The sequence below is a fragment of the Nycticebus coucang genome, chromosome 4, assembly GCF_027406575.1.
Source record: "Nycticebus coucang isolate mNycCou1 chromosome 4, mNycCou1.pri, whole genome shotgun sequence".
NCBI lineage: Eukaryota > Metazoa > Chordata > Mammalia > Primates > Lorisidae > Nycticebus > Nycticebus coucang.
In genome coordinates, this window is record NC_069783.1 from 136,123,306 (window position 1) to 136,141,914 (window position 18,609).

The 18,609-nt window shown below is 47.5% G+C and overlaps 1 protein-coding gene and 3 gene segments (V, D, J or C); all 4 read left to right on the forward strand.

The window, feature by feature from the left end:
• The window catches only part of LOC128584904 (probable non-functional immunoglobulin lambda variable 1-50), a 685,263-nt gene that overhangs the window by 626,884 nt on the left and 39,770 nt on the right, over window positions 1–18,609 (forward strand).
• Window positions 1,221–13,920, forward strand: LOC128583452 (immunoglobulin lambda variable 3-25-like). The segment is given in 5 exon segments: window positions 1,221–1,272; window positions 1,423–1,743; window positions 11,017–11,107; window positions 13,240–13,323; window positions 13,818–13,920. Coding segments are annotated over 5 exon segments (645 nt in total).
• Window positions 15,214–15,763, forward strand: LOC128583453 (immunoglobulin lambda variable 3-25-like). The segment is given in 2 exon segments: window positions 15,214–15,278; window positions 15,408–15,763. Coding segments are annotated over 2 exon segments (402 nt in total).
• LOC128584905 (immunoglobulin lambda-1 light chain-like) overlaps window positions 17,779–18,609 on the forward strand; it is a 50,358-nt gene continuing 49,527 nt past the window's right edge. Inside the window, exons 1-2 of the mRNA XM_053590179.1 lie at window positions 17,779–17,928; window positions 18,079–18,382. Coding sequence (XP_053446154.1) covers window positions 17,883–17,928; window positions 18,079–18,382 — 350 coding nt within the window. The 5' untranslated portion in view covers window positions 17,779–17,882. The remainder of the gene's footprint in view (window positions 17,929–18,078; window positions 18,383–18,609) is intronic.

Consider the following 18,609-nt stretch of genomic DNA (forward strand, 5'->3'; position numbering starts at 1 on the left):
CTTCTTGCTTTTTGGAAGAGCTACAGCTTGCCCTCCACCTCCCACCCCTTCTGTTACAAAGCAGGAATCAGACAAGGGAATTTCTGCACTCACAGGGGGTTACAGAAACCACACTCTCCTGGCTCCCTGCACACAGCATATGGACCTCTGTGTGTGGCTGTGCAGGACAGCTGGTCACACTGGTACCCAGTGAGGCTGGACTGCCTTGTCCCCACCCTCCCAGGTGACAGGTGCTGTGAGGGAAGCTGGGGGAGGGAAGTTCCTGCTCTGAGTGTCCTCCCCCAGCAGGGGGTGGCAGAGCTGCAGCCTGGAGTGGCAGGAGGGAGGTTGGGGCTGCCCAGGGGGCCTGTCCTGGCTGCAGTGACAGGTCCCCCTCACTGTGGGACCACAGACCCCCCACACTCCACACCTCATGCCCTGTGCAGAGACAGTGACCCTGGTGCCCTCACAGAGACAATGGGCCTAGGTCACATCCTCAGTCAGGTGGGTTCTGGTGCCTTTTCCAAGTTCACAGGAAACATTGAAAAGACACTTGCCAAGAGTGGAAGAAATGAGGGTGACAGACACTAGTGAGCTGTGGGGTGGGGATGTCACAGAAGAGGTGACACCCCGTGTGCAGTGACACTGGAGTGTGACGCCCCCACAGAAGGTGTGTGGTGACCCCAGACTGTGGAGTCAGAAATCACTACCCAGTGTCTAAATGACACAGGACCTGATCTAGGGGAAGTGACTAGGTGGGACCTCTGTGATTCTGGGGACCCGCAGGGAAGACAGAGGAGGAGGAATATGGTGGCCTGTGTGTCCCTCATGCTGGGTCCGCTGTGATCTGTCATCTCAGCAGTTCCCAGGTCAGCCCCATGGCCAGGCTCCTGGAAGGGGCAGAGCTCTGCTGAGGCTGGCCTAGGACACACCACAGCCAGAATGGTTGGGACAGTGCTAGTGGGGTCAGGGCTGAGGGAGGGGACTGTGATCCCAGGCCTTGGATCCTGAGTCTGATTTGCATCCTGATAAGCAGATGTGGGAAGGTGGGTCCTCACCCCTCCCTGCTCAGTCCTGTGCTAAGCCCTCAGCTGGTTCAGTGACATGCCTCAAAGAGGAGGTCCTGAGATAGGAATTTGCATAAACCCCAAATACTCACTGCCCTACAGGGCCTCCAAGGGAATAAGAGAGCCCGGGGGAGCCCCGCTGTGCTGCAAACTCAGAGGCAGAGCTGTGGGGGTGTCACCATGGCCTGGATCCCTCTCCTGCTCCCCCTCCTCACTCTCTGCACAGGTGCTGTCTCTAGGTCCTGCCCCAGGATCAGCTCCCACAGGACCCTGATGGGCCAGTGTGGACCAGGAGCTCAGCCCAGCACGGTTTCAGGGCAGGGTCCCTGGGAAGGGTCTTTAATTCTGAAGCAATTTCTTCTCTTCTCCCTTGCAGGTTCTGTGTTTTGCTATGAGCTGACACAGCTGTCCTCGGTGTCAGTGTCCCTAGGACAGACAGCAAGGATCACCTGTTCCGGTGATAAACTTGACAAAAAATATATCTACTGGTACCAGCAGAAAGCAGGCCAGGCCCCTGTGCTGGTGATATATGAAGATAGTAAGCGGCCATCAGGGATCCCTGAGCGGTTCTCAGGCTCCAACTCAGGGAACACGGCCACCCTGACCATCAGCGGGGCCCAGGCTGGGGACGAGGCTGACTATTACTGTCAGGTGTGGGACAGCAACACTGCTCACAGTGACACAGGCAGATGGGGAAGTGAGACACTAACTCCCGCCCCATCTGTGTCACTCTTTCACTCCTGTCAAGGAGGATTGTAGATGCAGCCCTGAGCAGGGTTGACCCCCACAGGCAGGCTTTGCAGAGGGTGGGAAGATGTGGACATTGCCTGGCAGAGCAGACGTGGGAGACCAGCTTGAGAAGAGTGAGCCACCATCTCCACTACATATAGAAAAACTAGGAGGGGCGGAGCAAGTTGGTGGCCGTGTAACAGCTTCCTTGCATCTGGGCACCGTGAGTCTGGGGAGATAGGACTCCAGGCATCTCTGGCTGGTGGGATCTGCCTATCATCACCCCTCTGAGGATACAGTGAGTCAGCGAGAGACTTCTGGACCCCAAGAGGAAGACTAAAACAGTGGAAAACTGGCAAGTGGTCGCGTGTGTTCAATCTGTCTAAACCCGCCGGCAACTGTAAGTTCAGTAGCAGCGAGACTGCAAACCAGAAAGGCCTTACCTGTGAACTGTTTTGGTGTCTTTGGACTTGGCACTCAGTTGAACTGCCTTGGGGAGAGCCTGAGCGGGAGTGCGGAGAACTCTGGCCGTTGTCTAGGGCCCCAGTCTGAGCCACTGAGCCAGAGGGAGCTAATAGTGTTTGGCTGTGGGTCACAGGGAGCAATCTGCCCCGGCAATCTGCCCCGGCAAGCTCTGCCCTCAGGGTCGCAGAGCTAGAATTGGGTGGAGCTGGTAACCCAGCGACCAAGTAGCCTAAGGGTGGGGTTTGAGCCGCCTTGCAGCCCTAACCCTCAGGGGCAGAGTGAGACCAGTTTTGGCACACTGGGTAAGTGGATAGCCACTTCAGTGTGATTCCAGCGACAAGTACTTCCCCAGGAAAGCTTCTGCTCAGCAAGTTTACAAGTTCAAAGTGCCTTTTCAGTGGGCTGAAGAGAGATTTAGGGTGTCTACCTGCTGGGGTTTGAGAAATCAGCAGCCTCCAGTCATATCAGAACTGTGATTAACATCTCATACCCCAGAAGACAACGTGTTGCCCAGACAATATTCAATAACATATACATACTGCTTTGTTTTTGGTTGTGTTTTTTTTTGGTTTGGTTGTTTTTTTTGTTTATTTTGATGTTGTTGATGTTGTTTTGTTTTGTAAGTTCAACCTTTTCCATACAGATCCTTTTTCTTTCTCAATTTTTCTAGTTTAATCATAATTTCCCATTGCTGTCTTTTTCAATAATTAGAACTTCATTTTTGCTAGTGTTTCTACTGCTATTATTTGGTTTTTCACCCAATTTTATCCCGTAAAGTTTTCTGTTTGCTTGTTTTGGTTTGATTTATAGCATTTTTGTCTTTCCTCTCTACTTGGTGGAGGTGGGGTACTGTGTCTGATCAGGTTAGCAAAGAGCTGCTGACCTCAAGGGAACCACCCAACTGGGCACCCCCAGAAGGTGGGTTTTTTTAAGGTTGTGTCAAAGTATCCTACTGTACACCTATATTGCTCTGTCTCCCTCTTTCTGTGCCTCTCTTCTTTTTGTCAATATTCCTTTTACCCACCCCCTCTCCTTTCTCTATTTTTCTTTTTTTTTCTTATCACTCGGTCCTCCTTTCTTTCATCCCTTTTTTGCTCTTCAACCTTCTCAGCCTTCTGGTCCTGTAACCCTTAGTCCACAGGCACGAGAACTTAAAGAGCAAGAGGAGGTGAAAGGAAAATTGGGGCAAGGAAACAAACTAAAGAAATCACTCATGAGGAAGAATCAGCAGAAAACTCCAGGCAACATGAAGAACCAGTCCAGAACAACCCCGCCAAGGGACCATGAGGTAGATACTGCAGATGATTCCACCTATAAAGAAACGTTAGAAATGACAGAAAGGGAATTTAGAATACACATGTTGAAAACAATGAAAGAAATGATGGAAACAATGAAGGAAACTGCTAATAAAGTGGAAAATAAGCAAAAGGAAATCCAAAAACAGAATCAAATAAGAGATGAACGATATGAAGAATATAAGAAGGATATAGCAAAGCTGAAGGAACTGAAACAGTCAATTAGGGAACTTAAAGATGCAATGGAAAGTATCAGCAACAGGTTAGACCATGCAGAAGAAAGAATTTCAGAGGTAGAAGACAAAGTTCTTGAGTTAGCTCAGATACTAAAAGAGGCAGAAAAGAAGAGAGAGAAAGCAGAACGTTCACAGTCAGAATTATGGGACTTTATGAAGCTTTCCAACATACGAGTTATAGGAATCCCAGAAGGGGAAGAAGAATGCCCCAGAGGAATGGAAGCCATGCTAGAGAATATTATAAAAGAAAATTTCCCAAATATCACCAAGGATTCTGACACACTGCTTTCAGAGGGCTATCGGACCCCAGGTCGCCTCAACTCTAACCGAGCTTCTCCAAGACACATTGTGATGAACTTGTCCAAAGTCAAGACAAAAGAAAAGATTCTGCAAGCTGCCAGGAGTAAGCGCCAGTTGACCTACAGGGGCAAATCCATCAGAGTGACCGCAGACTTCTCTAATGAAACTTTCCAAGCAAGAAGACAATGGTCATCTACCTTTAATCTACTTAAACAGAACAATTTCCAGCCCAGAATTCTGTACCCTGCTAAGCTAAGCTTCAAAATTGACGGAGAAATCAAATCATTTACGGATATACAAACATTGAGGAAATTCGCCACAACAAGACCAGCTCTACAGGAAATACTTCAACCTGTTCTGCACACTGACCACCACAATGGATCAGCAGCAAAGTAAGAACTCAGAAATTAAACGACAGAACCTAACCTCCACACTGATGCAAAAGATAAAACTAAGCAATGGACTCTCACCAAATAAGACGAATAGAATACTACCACACTTATCAATTATCTCAATAAATGTTAATGGCTTGAATTCCCCACTGAAGAGACATAGATTGGCTGACTGGATTAAAAAACACAAGCCATCCATCTGCTGTCTGCAAGAAACACACCTGGCTTCAAAAGACAAATTAAAGCTCCGAGTCAAGGGTTGGAAGACAATTTTTCAGGCAAATGGAATTCAGAAGAAAAGAGGAGTTGCAATCCTATTTTCAGATACATGTGGATTTAAAGCCACTAAAGTCAAAAAAGACAAAGATGGTCACTTTATATTGGTCAAGGGAAAAATACAACAAGATGATGTTTCCATTCTAAATATTTATGCACCCAATTTAAATGCTCCCAGATTCTTGAAACAGACCTTACTCAGTCTGAGCAATATGATATCTGATAATACCATCATAACAGGGGACTTTAACACTCCTCTTACAGAGCTGGACAGATCCTCTAAACAGAAATTAAACAGAGATATAAGAAATTCAAATGAGACCCTAGAACAACTGTGCTTGATAGACGCATATAGAACACTCCACCCCAAAGATAAAGAATATACATTCTTCTCATCACCCCATGGAACATTCTCCAAAATTGATCATATCCTGGGACACAAAACAAATATCAACAGAATCAAAAGAATTGAAATTTTACCTTGTATCTTCTCAGATCATAAGGCACTAAAGGTGGAACTCAACTCTAACAAAAATGCTCGACCCCACCCAAAGGCATGGAAATTAAACAATCTTCTGTTGAATAACAGATGGGTGAAGGAAGAAATAAAACAGGAAATCATTAACTTCCTTGAGCATAACAACAATGAAGATACAAGCTACCAAAACCTGTGGGATACTGCAAAAGCAGGTTTGAGAGGAAAATTCATCGCTTTAGATGCCTACATTCGAAAAACAGAAAGAGAGCACATCAACAATCTCACAAGAGATCTTATGGAATTGGAAAAAGAAGAACAATCTAAGCCTAAACTCAGTAGAAGAAAAGAAATATCCAAAATCAAATCAGAGATCAATGAAATTGAAAACAAAAGAATCATTCAGAAAATTAATGAAACAAGGAGTTGTTTTTTTTTTAAAAAATAAATAAAATAGATAAAACATTGGCCAGACTAACGAGGAATAGAAAAGTAAAATCTCTAGTAACCTCAATCAGAAACAATAAAGGGGAAATAACAACAGATCCCACAGAGATTCAAGAGATCATCTTTGAGTACTACCAGAAACTCTATGCCCAGAAAGTGGGCAATGTGAAGGAAATGGATCAATATTTGGAATCACACCCTCTCCCTAGTCTTAGCCAGGAAGAAATAGAGCTCCTGAACAGACCAATTTCAAGCACTGAGATCAAAGAAACAAGAAAAAAGCTTCCAACTATAAAATGCCCTGGTCCAGATGGCTTCACTCCAGAATTCTATCAAACCTTCAAGGAAGAGCTTATTCCTGTACTGCAGAAATTATTCCAAAAAATTGAGGAAGAAGGAATCTTCCCCAACACATTCTATGAAGCAAACATCACCTGATACCAAAACCAGGAAATGACCCAACCAAAAAGGAGAATTTCAGACCAATCTCACTCATGAATATAGATGCAAAAATTCTCAACAAAATCCTAGCCAATAGATTACAGCTTATCATCAAAAAAGTTATTCATCATGATCAAGTAGGCTTCATCCCAGGGATGCAAGGCTGGTTTAACATACGCAAGTCCATAAACGTTATCCACCATATTAACAGAGGCAAAAATAAAGACCACATGATTCTCTCAATAGATGCAGAAAAAGCATTTGATAAAATCCAGCATCCTTTTCTAATCAGAACACTGAAGAGTATGGGCATAAGTGGCACATTTCTAAAACTGATTGAAGTTATCTATGACAAACCCACAGCCAATATTTTACTGAATGGAGTAAAACTGAGCTTAGAACTGGAACCAGACAAGGTTGTCCTCTGTCACCTTTACTATTCAACATAGTGCTGGAAGTTCTATCTCAATAAATGTTAATGGCTTGAATTCCCCACTGAAGAGACATAGATTGGCTGACTGGATTAAAAAACACAAGCCATCCATCTGCTGTCTGCAAGAAACACACCTGGCTTCAAAAGACAAATTAAAGCTCCGAGTGAAGGGTTGGAAGACAATTTTTCAGGCAAATGGAATTCAGAAGAAAAGAGGAGTTGCAATCCTATTTTCAGATACATGTGGATTTAAAGCAACTAAAGTCAAAAAAGACAAAGATGGTCACTTTATATTGGTCAAGGGAAAAATACAGCAAGATGATGTTTCCATTCTAAATATTTATGCACCCAATTTAAATGCTCCCAGATTCTTGAAACAGACCTTACTCAGTCTGAGCAATATGATATCTGATAATACCTTCATAACAGGGGACTTTAACACTCCTCTTACAGAGCTGGACAGATCCTCTAAACAGAAATTAAACAGAGATATAAGAAATTCAAATGAGACCCTAGAACAACTGTGCTTGATAGACGCATATAGAACACTCCACCCCAAAGATAAAGAATATACATTCTTCTCATCACCCCATGGAACATTCTCCAAAATTGATCATATCCTGGGACACAAAACAAATATCAACAGAATCAAAAGAATTGAAATTTTACCTTGTATCTTCTCAGATCATAAGGCACTAAAGGTGGAACTCAACTCTAACAAAAATGCTCGACCCCACCCAAAGGCATGGAAATTAAACAATCTTCTGTTGAATAACAGATGGGTGCAGGAAGAAATAAAACAGGAAATCATTAACTTCCTTGAGCATAACAACAATGAAGACACAAGCTACCAAAACCTGTGGGATACTGCAAAAGCAGTCTTGAGAGGAAAATTCATCGCTTTAGATGCCTACATTCGAAAAACAGAAAGAGAGCACATCAACAATCTCACAAGAGATCTTATGGAATTGGAAAAGGAAGAACAATCTAAGCCTAAACTCAGTAGAAGAAAAGAAATATCCAAAATCAAATCAGAGATCAATGAAATTGAAAACAAAAGAATCATTCAGAAAATTAATGAAACAAGGAGTTGGTTTTTTGAAAAAATAAATAAAATAGATAAACCATTGGCCAGACTAACGAGGAATAGAAAAGTAAAATCTCTAGTAACCTCAATCAAAAATGATAAAGGGGAAATAACAACCGATCCCACAGAGATACAAGAGATCATCTCTGAATACTACCAGAAACTCTATGCCCAGAAATTTGACAATGTGAAGGAAATGGATCAATATTTGGAATCACACCCTCTCCCTAGACTTAGCCAGGAAGAAATAGAGCTCCTGAACAGACCAATTTCAAGCACTGAGATCAAAGAAACAATAAAAAATCTTCCAACCAAAAAATGCCCTGGTCCAGATGGCTTCACTCCAGAATTCTATCAAACCTTCAAGGAAGAGCTTATTCCTGTACTGCAGAAATTATTCCAAAAAATTGAGGAAGCAGGAATCTTCCCCAACACATTCTATGAAGCAAACATCACCCTGATACCAAAACCACGAAATGACCCAACCAAAAAGGAGAATTTCAGACCAATCTCACTCATGAATATAGATGCAAAAATTCTCAACAAAATCCTAGCCAATAGATTACAGCTTATCATCAAAAAAGTTATTCATCATGATCAAGTAGGCTTCATCCCAGGGATGCAAGGCTGGTTTAACATACGCAAGTCCATAAACGTTATCCACCATATTAACAGAGGCAAAAATAAAGACCACATGATTCTCTCAATAGATGCAGAAAAAGCATTTGATAAAATCCAGCATCCTTTTCTAATCAGAACACTGAAGAGTATAGGCATAGGTGGCACATTTCTAAAACTGATTGAAGCTATCTATGACAAACCCACAGCCAATATTTTACTGAATGGAGTAAAACTGAAAGCTTTTCCTCTTAGAACGGGAACCAGACAAGGTTGTCCTCTGTCACCTTTACTATTCAACGCAGTGCTGGAAGTTCTAGCCAATACAATTAGGCAAGAGAAGGAAGTGAAGGGCATCCAAATGGGAGCAGAGGAGGTCAAACTCTCCCTCTTTGCTGACGACATTATCTTATACTTAGAGAACCCCAAAGACTCAACCACAAGACTCCTAGAAGTCATCAAAAAATACAGTAATGTTTCAGGATATAAAATCAATGTCCACAAGTCAGTAGCCTTTGTATACACCAATAATAGTCAAGATGAGAAGCTAATTAAGGACACAACTCCCTTCACCATAGTTTCAAAGAAAATGAAATACCTAGGAATATACCTAACGAAGGAGGTGAAGGACCTCTATAAAGAAAACTATGAAATCCTCAGAAAGGAAATAACAGAGGATATTAACAAATAGAAGAACATACCATGCTCATGGACGGGAAGAATCAACATTGTTAAAATGTCTATACTTCCTAAAGCAATCTACCCATTCAATGCCATTCCTATCAAAATACCAACATCGTACTTCCAAGATTTGGAAAAAATGATTCTGCATTTTGTATGGAACCGGAAAAACCCCCGTATAGCTAAGGCATTTCTTAGTAACAAAAATAAAGCTGGGGGCATCAGCATACCAGATTTTAGTCTGTACTACAAATCCATAGTGGTCAAGACAGCATGGTACTGGCACAAAAACAGAGACATAGACATTTGGAATCGAATTGAAAACCAAGAAATGAAACTAACATCTTACAACCACCTAATCTTCGATAAACCAAACAAGAACATACCTTGGGGAAAGACTCCCTATTCAATAAATGGTGTTGGGAGAACTGGATGTCTACATGTAGAAGACTGAAACTGGACCCACACCTTTCCCCACTCACAAAAATTGATTCAAGATGGATAAAGGACTTAAATTTAAGGCATGAAACAATAAAAATCCTCAAAGAAAGCATAGGAAAAACACTGGAAGATATTGGCCTGGGGAAAGACTTCATGAAGAAGACTGCCATGGCAATTGCAACAACAAAAATAAACAAATGGGACTTCATTAAACTGAAAAGCTTCTGTACAGCTAAGGAGACAATAACCAAAGCAAAGAGACAACCTACACAATGGGAAAGGATATTTGCATATTTTCAATCAGACAAAAGCTTGATAACTAGGATCTATAGAGAACTCAAATTAATCCACATGAAAAAAGCCAACAATCCCATATATCAATGGGCAAGAGACATGAATAGAACCTTCTCTAAAGATGACAGACGAATGGCTAACAAACACATGAAAAAATGTTCATCATCTCTATATATTAGAGAAATGCAAGTCAAAACAACCCTGAGATATCATCTAACCCCAGTGAGATTGGCCCACATCACAAATCTCAAAATTGCAGATGCTGGCTTGGATGTGCAGAGAAGGGAACACTTTTACACTGCTGGTGGGACTGCAAACTAGTACAACCTTTTTGGAAGGAAGTCTGGAGAAACCTCAAAGCACTCAAGCTAGACCTCCCATTTGATCCTGCAATCCCTTTACTGGGCATCTACCCAGAAGGAAAAAAATCCTTTTATCATAAGGACAGTTGTACTAGACTGTTTCTTGCAGCTCAATTTACAATCGCCAAAATGTGGAAACAGCCTAAATGCCCACCAACCCAGGAATGGATTAACAAGCTGTGCTATATGTATACCATGGAATACTATTCAGCCATTGAAAAAAATGGAGACTTTACATCCTTCGTATTAACCTGGATGGAAGTGGAAGACATTATTCTTAATAAAGCATCAAAGAATGGAGAAGCATGAATCCTATGTACTGAATTTTGATACGAGGACAATTAATGACAATCAAGGTTATGAGGGGGGGAAGCAGAAAGAGGGATGAAGGGAGAGGGGTGGGGCCTTGGTGTGTGTCACACTTTATGGGGGCAAGACATGATTGCAAGAGGGACTTTACCTAACAATTGCAATCAGTGTAACCTGGCTTATTGTACCCTCAATGAATCCCCAACAATAAAAAAAAAAAAAAAAGAAAAACTAACCGGGCACTGTCGTGGGCGCCTATAGTCCCAGCGACTCGGGAGGCTGAGGCAGGAGGATGACCTGAGTCAGGAGGTTGTGGTTGCTGCGAGCTGTGATGACACCACTGCACACTACCAGGGGCAACCCTGTCTCACAAGACAAAAAGAGAAGGTAGAGGAGGAGGAAGAGGTGGAGGTGGGGTCGGGGGAAGAGTAGAAGGCAGAGAAGAAGAAGAAGAAGAAGAAAGATGGAGGAGGAGCAGAGCCATGAACAAGTGTGTCAACATGTCCTGTGTAATTGTCCATTCACTACATGTGGAAATGATCTAGCAATGATATGTTGGGTTTCTTCAATTGTATCAGATCATTATTTTGTTTTTTCCGTTGAATGTGGTGACGTCACGTTACATGGCTGTAGGACACAGCAGCTCTGGGCCCTTTAGGTGACAGGTGCTTCCGAGCAACCTGGCGTAGGAAGCCCCGCCTTCTGCACAGGACCTCAGTGTGAGCCCAGGGAGAGTCGCTGGAGCAGGAGAGACGAGGCCATGGTGTGGGCCAGCTGCTGGTACAGGGGACTGAGCCTCGGCCCTGCACCTGCTCCACCCTAGATGAGCCCCGTCAGCTCCCCAGGGGCTCAGGATGGGGGACCTGGCAATTGTAGCCGTGTGGTCAACGATGTTCTGTGTTGTCTTGTGTCTCCCAGGGAACAAGTGCACACCTGGTTGTTGGATCATAGGTCAATACTTTGGTAATGGAGATGACAAGGACTTTTTCCAAAATTCACACATGCCTGTTGGGACTCACTTGTGGGGTTTCTCAGAATCACAAGGGTCCAGTTGCCATCACCAGGTCCCATATCACAGCTGCAGGGTTCTGGGCAGGACAGCTGTCCACTCAGCAGGACAGCTCAGACCATGGCCTGGCCTGCTGCAGAGCCTCCTGCCCTGGTGCCACACTCTGGGTAACCTTCCCTGGCTCCTCGTGTGTGACAGAAACAACATCCCTAAGTGTACAACACGCTGCTTCTGGAAACCCGTGTGACCTCCGAAGCTTTATTTCCTTCTTGTGTGGAAACTGTGGATACAGTTATGTGTGTTCTACTTTGTGAGAGACACTCAGCATGACCCTGATAGGTACACCCTAAACATCTCAGCTCACGTGGAGGGAGGAGTCCCATGGTCTGCCCCACCCTCAGGAGGGCAGGGGTCTCACCAGAGCTTGCAGGACCCCTGCCAGGCAATGCACGTGTGACCCTGTGACCACAGCACGGCAGAGCCTTGGTGTTCTCCAGGTGTCCAGATGGCCCAGCCCCCATGGAGTGGGTCATGACAGGGAAGGGAGGGCGATGACTCTGGGGACAAGTGTGATGCCCCCGGGTGCCCTGGCTCTGACTCTGCCCTCTGAGAGGAACAGAGAAGCACTGGGTTTCCACATCAGTGCTGCCTTCTGTGCACCTGCAGGCAAGTCGTTATGTTCTAGAACATTCCTCCTGTGGCTCAGATACTGCCCATAGGACTATTGCCTCCCTAGATCAGTAAAAATCCACTTCCACCTTGTGGGATTCATTCAACTCTTGGAGGGTCAGCTTGCATGATCTTCAATACGGAGCTCAGATATGTAGTGACAGACCCTACAGGAGAGGACAGCTGTCTCAGACAGCGCCACCTGCTGGACATACTCTTCCTCTCAAGGACACCAGGGAAGTGTGTCTCAAGGTTTCTGAGGTGAGGAGTCTCTCTTCCTGTGCTGCGATGTCACGGACAGTGGGGAGGATGTGCAGACACCCCCTCGGGTCCTTCCTGGGGACCTTCTCTCAATTCTCTTCCTTTTATCCCCGGGACCAAATGCAGTTAAAGTGACAGGTGGGTGCAGAGTCTCTGTCTGAGTGGTGAGAGCTCTAGGCAGGGATGGAGGAGAGGGCTGACCGCCCTTCAGTATTCCTACTGCTGCTTAGTTGTGTCATTAGACTGTTTATGAGGGTAAAATGCAGGGCTTGTTTACCAGCGCAAAATAAAAAATATATTGCCCACTCTGGAATGAAAGGGAAAGTAGTTTACTGCTGAATCAGACATCCCATCACATTTGCAAACTGTTTCTCTTTATATTCTGAACCCTCAGTCTCTCTCTGTCTCTGTGTCTCTCTCTCTTGCTCTTGCTCTGGTTTTGTCTTTGAAATTATAAACTAGGCACTTCTGTTCCCTCCAAGGTCACACTTTCCTGCTTGCTCTCCAAATGGTTATTACCCCTGTGACTTTGTTAGCAGTCACCCTGGTTATGATTCCCCAGTTCACACTGGACTGTCAGCTGTGTTGGGCCAGCATTTCCCAAGCAGGGTTGCTTGCAATCAGAGGCTTGGGGAAAAGTTCGAGAGAAAATCACATCCTCCAGGGCAATGGGTATTGGTGGCAGTGGCCCTTTCTCTGCACTGCAGGACCGAGCAGGCTGTGCTGTGACACCACACACTGTGCCCCAGGACTGAGCTCACTGTGCGCTGCTGAGCTCCAGATGCTGAGTCAGCGGGACCGTGTCCACCGTTGAGTCAACTTCACATTGTACCCTCCTGGGGAAGGTCACCACAGCTGCTGGGCTCTGAGCTGCACAGAAGGACACAGGGGAGCTCGGGTTTTCCTACCCCTGACACACACTAGGAGGCAGGGGGTGCTGGAGAAGGGGGGGGGAGAAACCTGCTGTCTAAAGGTGGATTTCCCACCCCGAATCTCAGCTGCCCATCACCCACCTGGCCTGTGTGCACCTCGAATATGTGGGTCAAGTGGGCCAGAGGTGAGGGGACTGTGAGGAGTTCACATTTCCTGTGTCCTCCCTTGGCTGTGTCACTCACCCCTGGGCACACCGTCCCTTAGACCCTGTGCTCCACATAAGCCCTGGGTCTCAATCAGTGACTCTGGGACGTGCTACAGGTGCAGGGGCCAGGCCCTTCAGGGACCTTCCCATCCCACAAGCCAGTGAGCACAGCTCTGCAAGAACCAGGATTTCAATGCACGACCTGCTGGAGTGCCCAGATAACTGAATCTTAGAAAACCAGAATGACAAGGGAGTTCGGACCCATTTGCAGGCTGCTGGGTGGAGTGAGCAGAGCTCCGTGAGACTGAGGGTCGCTGGGAGCTCCTGGGAGATCTGAGCTGGGAAGTGACAGGGTTTCGCGCCCTTTCAGCACAACCTGGGACAAGTGAGGGACCCCACTCCCTGACCTTCTGTTCCCTGAGAACATGGGGCCCTGCAGAGCAGGACTGATGTCCTCTTCACGCTGTTCACAGGGCCGGAGATGCTGATGGTGACAGTGATGAGGAGGATGTGAGTGCACAGCTGAGCTCTAGTGGCAGGAACTTCCGGGCTCCCAGTGACCTGCAGCTGCTCTAATTGGGAGGGGGAGAGTCAGTCTTGGTTCCCAAATAGGGATGAAGTCTCGGTCCTTATCTGGGGTCACAGGTGTTTCCTGGGACCTGTCGCTTTGCAGAAGAGCTACAGCTTGTCCTCTACCTCCCATTCCTTCAGTCACAAAGCAGGAATCAGAGAAGGGAATTTCTGCAGTCACAGGGGGTTACAGAAGCCTCATGCAGCTGGCTCATTGCACACAGCACATGGACCCCTGTGTGTGGTTGTGCAGGACAGCTGGTCCCACTGGTACCCAGTGAGGCTGGACTGCCTTATCCCCACCCTCCCAGGTGACAGGTGCTGTGGGGGAACCTGGGGAAGGGAAGCTCCTGCTCTGAGTGTCCTCCCCCAGCAGGGGGCGGCAGAGCTGCAGCCTGGAGTGGCAGGAGGGAGGCTGGGGCCGCCCAGGGGGCCTGTCCTGGCTGCAGTGACAAGACCCCCTCACGGTGGGACCACAGACCCCCCACACTCCAGATCTCATGCCCTATGCAGAGACAGTGACCCTGGTCCCCTCACAGAGACAATGGGCCTAGGTCACACCCTCAGTCAGGTGGATTCTGGTGCCTTTTCCAAGTTCACATGAAACATTAAAAAGACACTTGCCAAGAGTGGAAAAAATGAGGTGACAGAAGCTTGTGTGCTGTGGGGTGGGGATGTCACAGAAGAGGTGACACCCTGTGTGCCGTGACACTGGAGTGTGAAGCCTCCACAGAAGGTTTGTGATGCTGAGTGACCAGACTGTGGAGTCAAAAATCACTACCCAGCGTCTAAATGACACAGGACCTGATCTAGGGGAAATGACCAGGTGGGACCTCAGTGATTCTGGGGACCCTTGGGAAGACAGAGGAGGAGGAAGATGGTGGCCTGTGTCTCCCTCCTGCTGGGTCCGCTGTGATCCGTCATCTCAGCAGCTCCCAGCTCAGCCCCATGGCCAGGCTCCTGGAAGGGGCAGAGCCCTGCTGAGCCTGGCCCAGGACACACCACAGCCAGAATGGTGGGGACAGTGCTAGTGTGATCAGTCCTCAGGAAGTGGACTATGATCCCAGGCCTGGACCCTGAGTCTGATTTGTTGTCCTGATAAACAGATGGGGGAAGGTGGGTCCTTACCCCTCCCTGCTCAGTCCCTGGGCTAAGCCCTCAGCTGGTTCAGTGACAGCCCTCAAGGAAGAGGTCCTGACATAGGAATTTGCATAAACCCCAAACACTCTCTGCCCTACAGGGCCTCTAAGGGAATAAGAGAGCCGGGGGGAGCCCCGCTGTGCTGCAAACTCAGAGGCAGAGCTGTGAGGGTGTCACCATGGCCTGGACCCCTCTCCTGCTCCCCCTCCTCACTCTCTGCACAGGTGCTGTCCCCAGACCCTGCCCAGGGATTGGCCCCACAGGACCCTGAGCTCAGCCCATCACAGCTTCAGGGCAGGACCGCTGGGAAGGGCCTTTAATTCTTAATCTCTTTCTCCTCTTCTCTCTTCCAGGTTCCGTGTCCTCCTATGAGCTGACACAGCCACCCTCCGTGTCAGTGTCCCTAGGACAGACAGCAAGGGTCACCTGCTCTGGTGACAAACTTGATGAAAGATACATCTACTGGTACCAGCAGAAAGCAGGCCAGGCCCCTGTGCTGGTGATATATGAAGATAGTAAGCGGCCCTCGGGGATCCCTGAGCGGTTCTCTGGGTCCAGCTCAGGGAACACGGCCACCCTGACCATCAGCGGGGCCCAAGCTGGGGATGAGGCTGATTATTACTGTGGCAGAAGTGATGGCAGTGGGAACAGCTGGCAGTGCCTCACAGTGACACAGACAGATGGGGAAGTGGGACAGGAACCTCCCTAGCCTCACTCTCACTCTCTGAGCTGTGACCATGACCTTGGGTCCCAACTCACTCAGGTCCTTGTTAGTGCAGCCCAGTCAGCACAAAAAGCCTGCCACTGAAGGGTGTTGTTCCCAGAAACATAGTTTCTTTTTAAATCCCCACAACTTTTTACTTTAATTCCATTCCCTTCAAAAAGCAGCACATAAGTTCATTGGATGGAAAATGGGCCCAGTCTGCCTGGTGCCTGGTCTAGAAACCCACAGGCTCTTCTTCTCTCAACATGGATTCTGGATGACGAGGGGTCTGTTCTTCTACATTCTGTCCCTGACACCCTGGCCTTGGAGAGGATAATGCCCTGGGAGCAGAGCTGACCCGTTCTCCGGATGACATTTGCTGACGTGTCAGGACAGCTCTGGGGGTGTGAGGACAGGGTCTGTCTGCTGGTTCATGTGCAGAGGGACCCCTGTCCTTGAGCCTCCCATGTCTGACAGAGTCACGCTCTGTGTGGCACAAACACAGACCCGGTCCATCATTAATGAGCTCACTGTCACTCTTTATTTCTAAGTTGCAAACTCACTCTTTTTAAGCAAACCCTGAACGAGGAATGGTCAGGAAACCAGCACACAAGTAGGGTCCCGGGGCTCCCACGGTTGCACTGAATTTGTGCTACTGCCCTGAAAGAAAAACGTCTGTTCACAGTTCCCCGTGACTCTGTGCCACAGGCTGAGTGTGGGTGACTTGTGGTGTAAACACTTTACTTTTAGGTCTCTTTGATAATTTGAAAAGGGCAAGTGTAGAAATTTTTAGAGCGATTGAAGAGAAGCTTCCTGTAGGTCCCCACCCATGACTGCTGATGTCTGATTTGCAAGGAATGGGGTTGTCCCAGAACAAAGAAATCACTCCTATATGACAATTGTCATTAGACTGTTGCGTGTACCATTTGCATTTCATGCCAGGGGAGCATGAGCTGTCCACACTCCATATTGTATTCACACGATCCCGGAGACGTAAGTGATAATTCAAGGATCACTCCAGAGATACAGATGGTCAAAAGCGGCTCCAGTTCCTTGTGATCAATGACTTTTTATTGGGTTTCTGAGCAACCCAAAGGGTCCAGGGATTTGGCCTCCCTCCGTGTCCCTGCCCTGCCCTGCCCCTGTCCAAGTGCAGCAGCGCCCCCCACAGGTAGCTGGGTGTGCTGCAGGGACAAGGTTCTCCATCAATGTAGGACACATTGGGTGAGGGCTTCCCACACCTTCCTCCTCAGACCAGGCTGGTCCCAGCGCTCTGAGAAGAGGTTGCTGTCAGGGGTCTAGGGTCTCCTAATTCTCCTTTCTCAGATCCTCCTGAGAGAGCTTGGGATTGTCACTCCCTCTCTCAGGCCTGTCTCTTCCCTGTCCAGTGCACTCGCCAGATCCTATGCTCCTGTGTCACAGAACTATAGAATTTCAGAAGAAGCAGTGATGTCCAGGACCCCAGGAAGCCGGCCCAGTATCTGAAACCCAGGTAGCAGAACAGTTGTCCACAAGGCTGCCTGGTGGCCATAGGGAGGAGGGACCTGGAACCCCTCTCCTGAGCATCTCCAGATCTAAGTGAGCTAGGGAAGGGCTCGGGTGGTGTGCTGACACCATCTAAATCACACCTGTTTTCACCCCAGAGCAGCATCCTGCAGACCCCCCATATATGATAAACAACACTTAGAAGAACCTGATTTATTACTGGGCAACGTCCCTTAGCCACATCTCAATACACATCACTCAAATCCTTCATATATGGAAACATCACCCAGGACCCAATGTGCTTTGAATTCCAGCCCCTCAGGTTGTCACTGTCTCATCTGATCCTCAGACTCACCAGACTCTTTCCCACAGAGACGGACTCAGTGTTTCTCACACACTCCTGTGTCTTGTGCCTTTTTAAAGACCTGATAGCAGTTCCAGAAAAGGAGGTGTACTCACCTGCTATTCTGACACAGCTTGCCTGTCACATTCTGTGACATCAGTCAAGGAGGAGCTCCAGGGGAGAGCAATTTGCATAAACCCCAAACATTCACTGCCCCACAGGGCCTGAGCAGAATAAGAGAGGCTGGGGGAGCCCAGCTGTGCTGTGGCTCAGAGGTCGAGCTGTGGGGGTGTCACCATGGCCTGGAGCCCTCTCCTGCTCCCCCTCCTCACTCTCTGCACAGGTGCTGTCTCTAGGTCCTGCCCCAGGATCAGCTCCCACAGCACCCTGATGGGCCAGTGTGGACCAGGAGCTCAGCCCAGCACGGTTTCAGGGCAGGGTCCCTGGGAAGGGTCTTTAATTCTGATGCAATTTCTTCTCTTCTCTCTTGCAGGTTCCGTGTTTTCCTATGAGCTGACACAGCTGTCCTCGGTGTCAGTGTCCCTAGGACAGACAGCAAGGATCACCTGTTCTGGTGATAAACTTGACAAAAAATACATCTACTGGTACCAGCAGAAAGTAGGCCAGGCCCCTGTGCTGGTGATATATGAAGATAGTGAGCGGCCCTCGGGGATCCCTGAGCGGTTCTCTGGGTCCAGCTCAGGGAACACGGCCACCCTGACCATCAGCGGGGCCCAGGCGGGGGATGAGGCCGATTATTACTGTGCAAGACCTGATGGCAGTGGGAGCAGCTTTCAGTGACTCACAGCGACACAGACAGATGGGGATGTGGGACAGGAACCTCCCTAGCCTCACTCTCACTCTCTGAGCTGTGACCATGACTTTGGTCTCAACTCACTCCGTTCCTTGTCAACGTACCCAGGGAATACACATAGCATGCCACTTGAATTGTGATTTCCCCACATCTCAGTTGCATTTTTAATCTACGCAAGATCTTGCATTTATTCAGTTCCCTTCAGAAAAC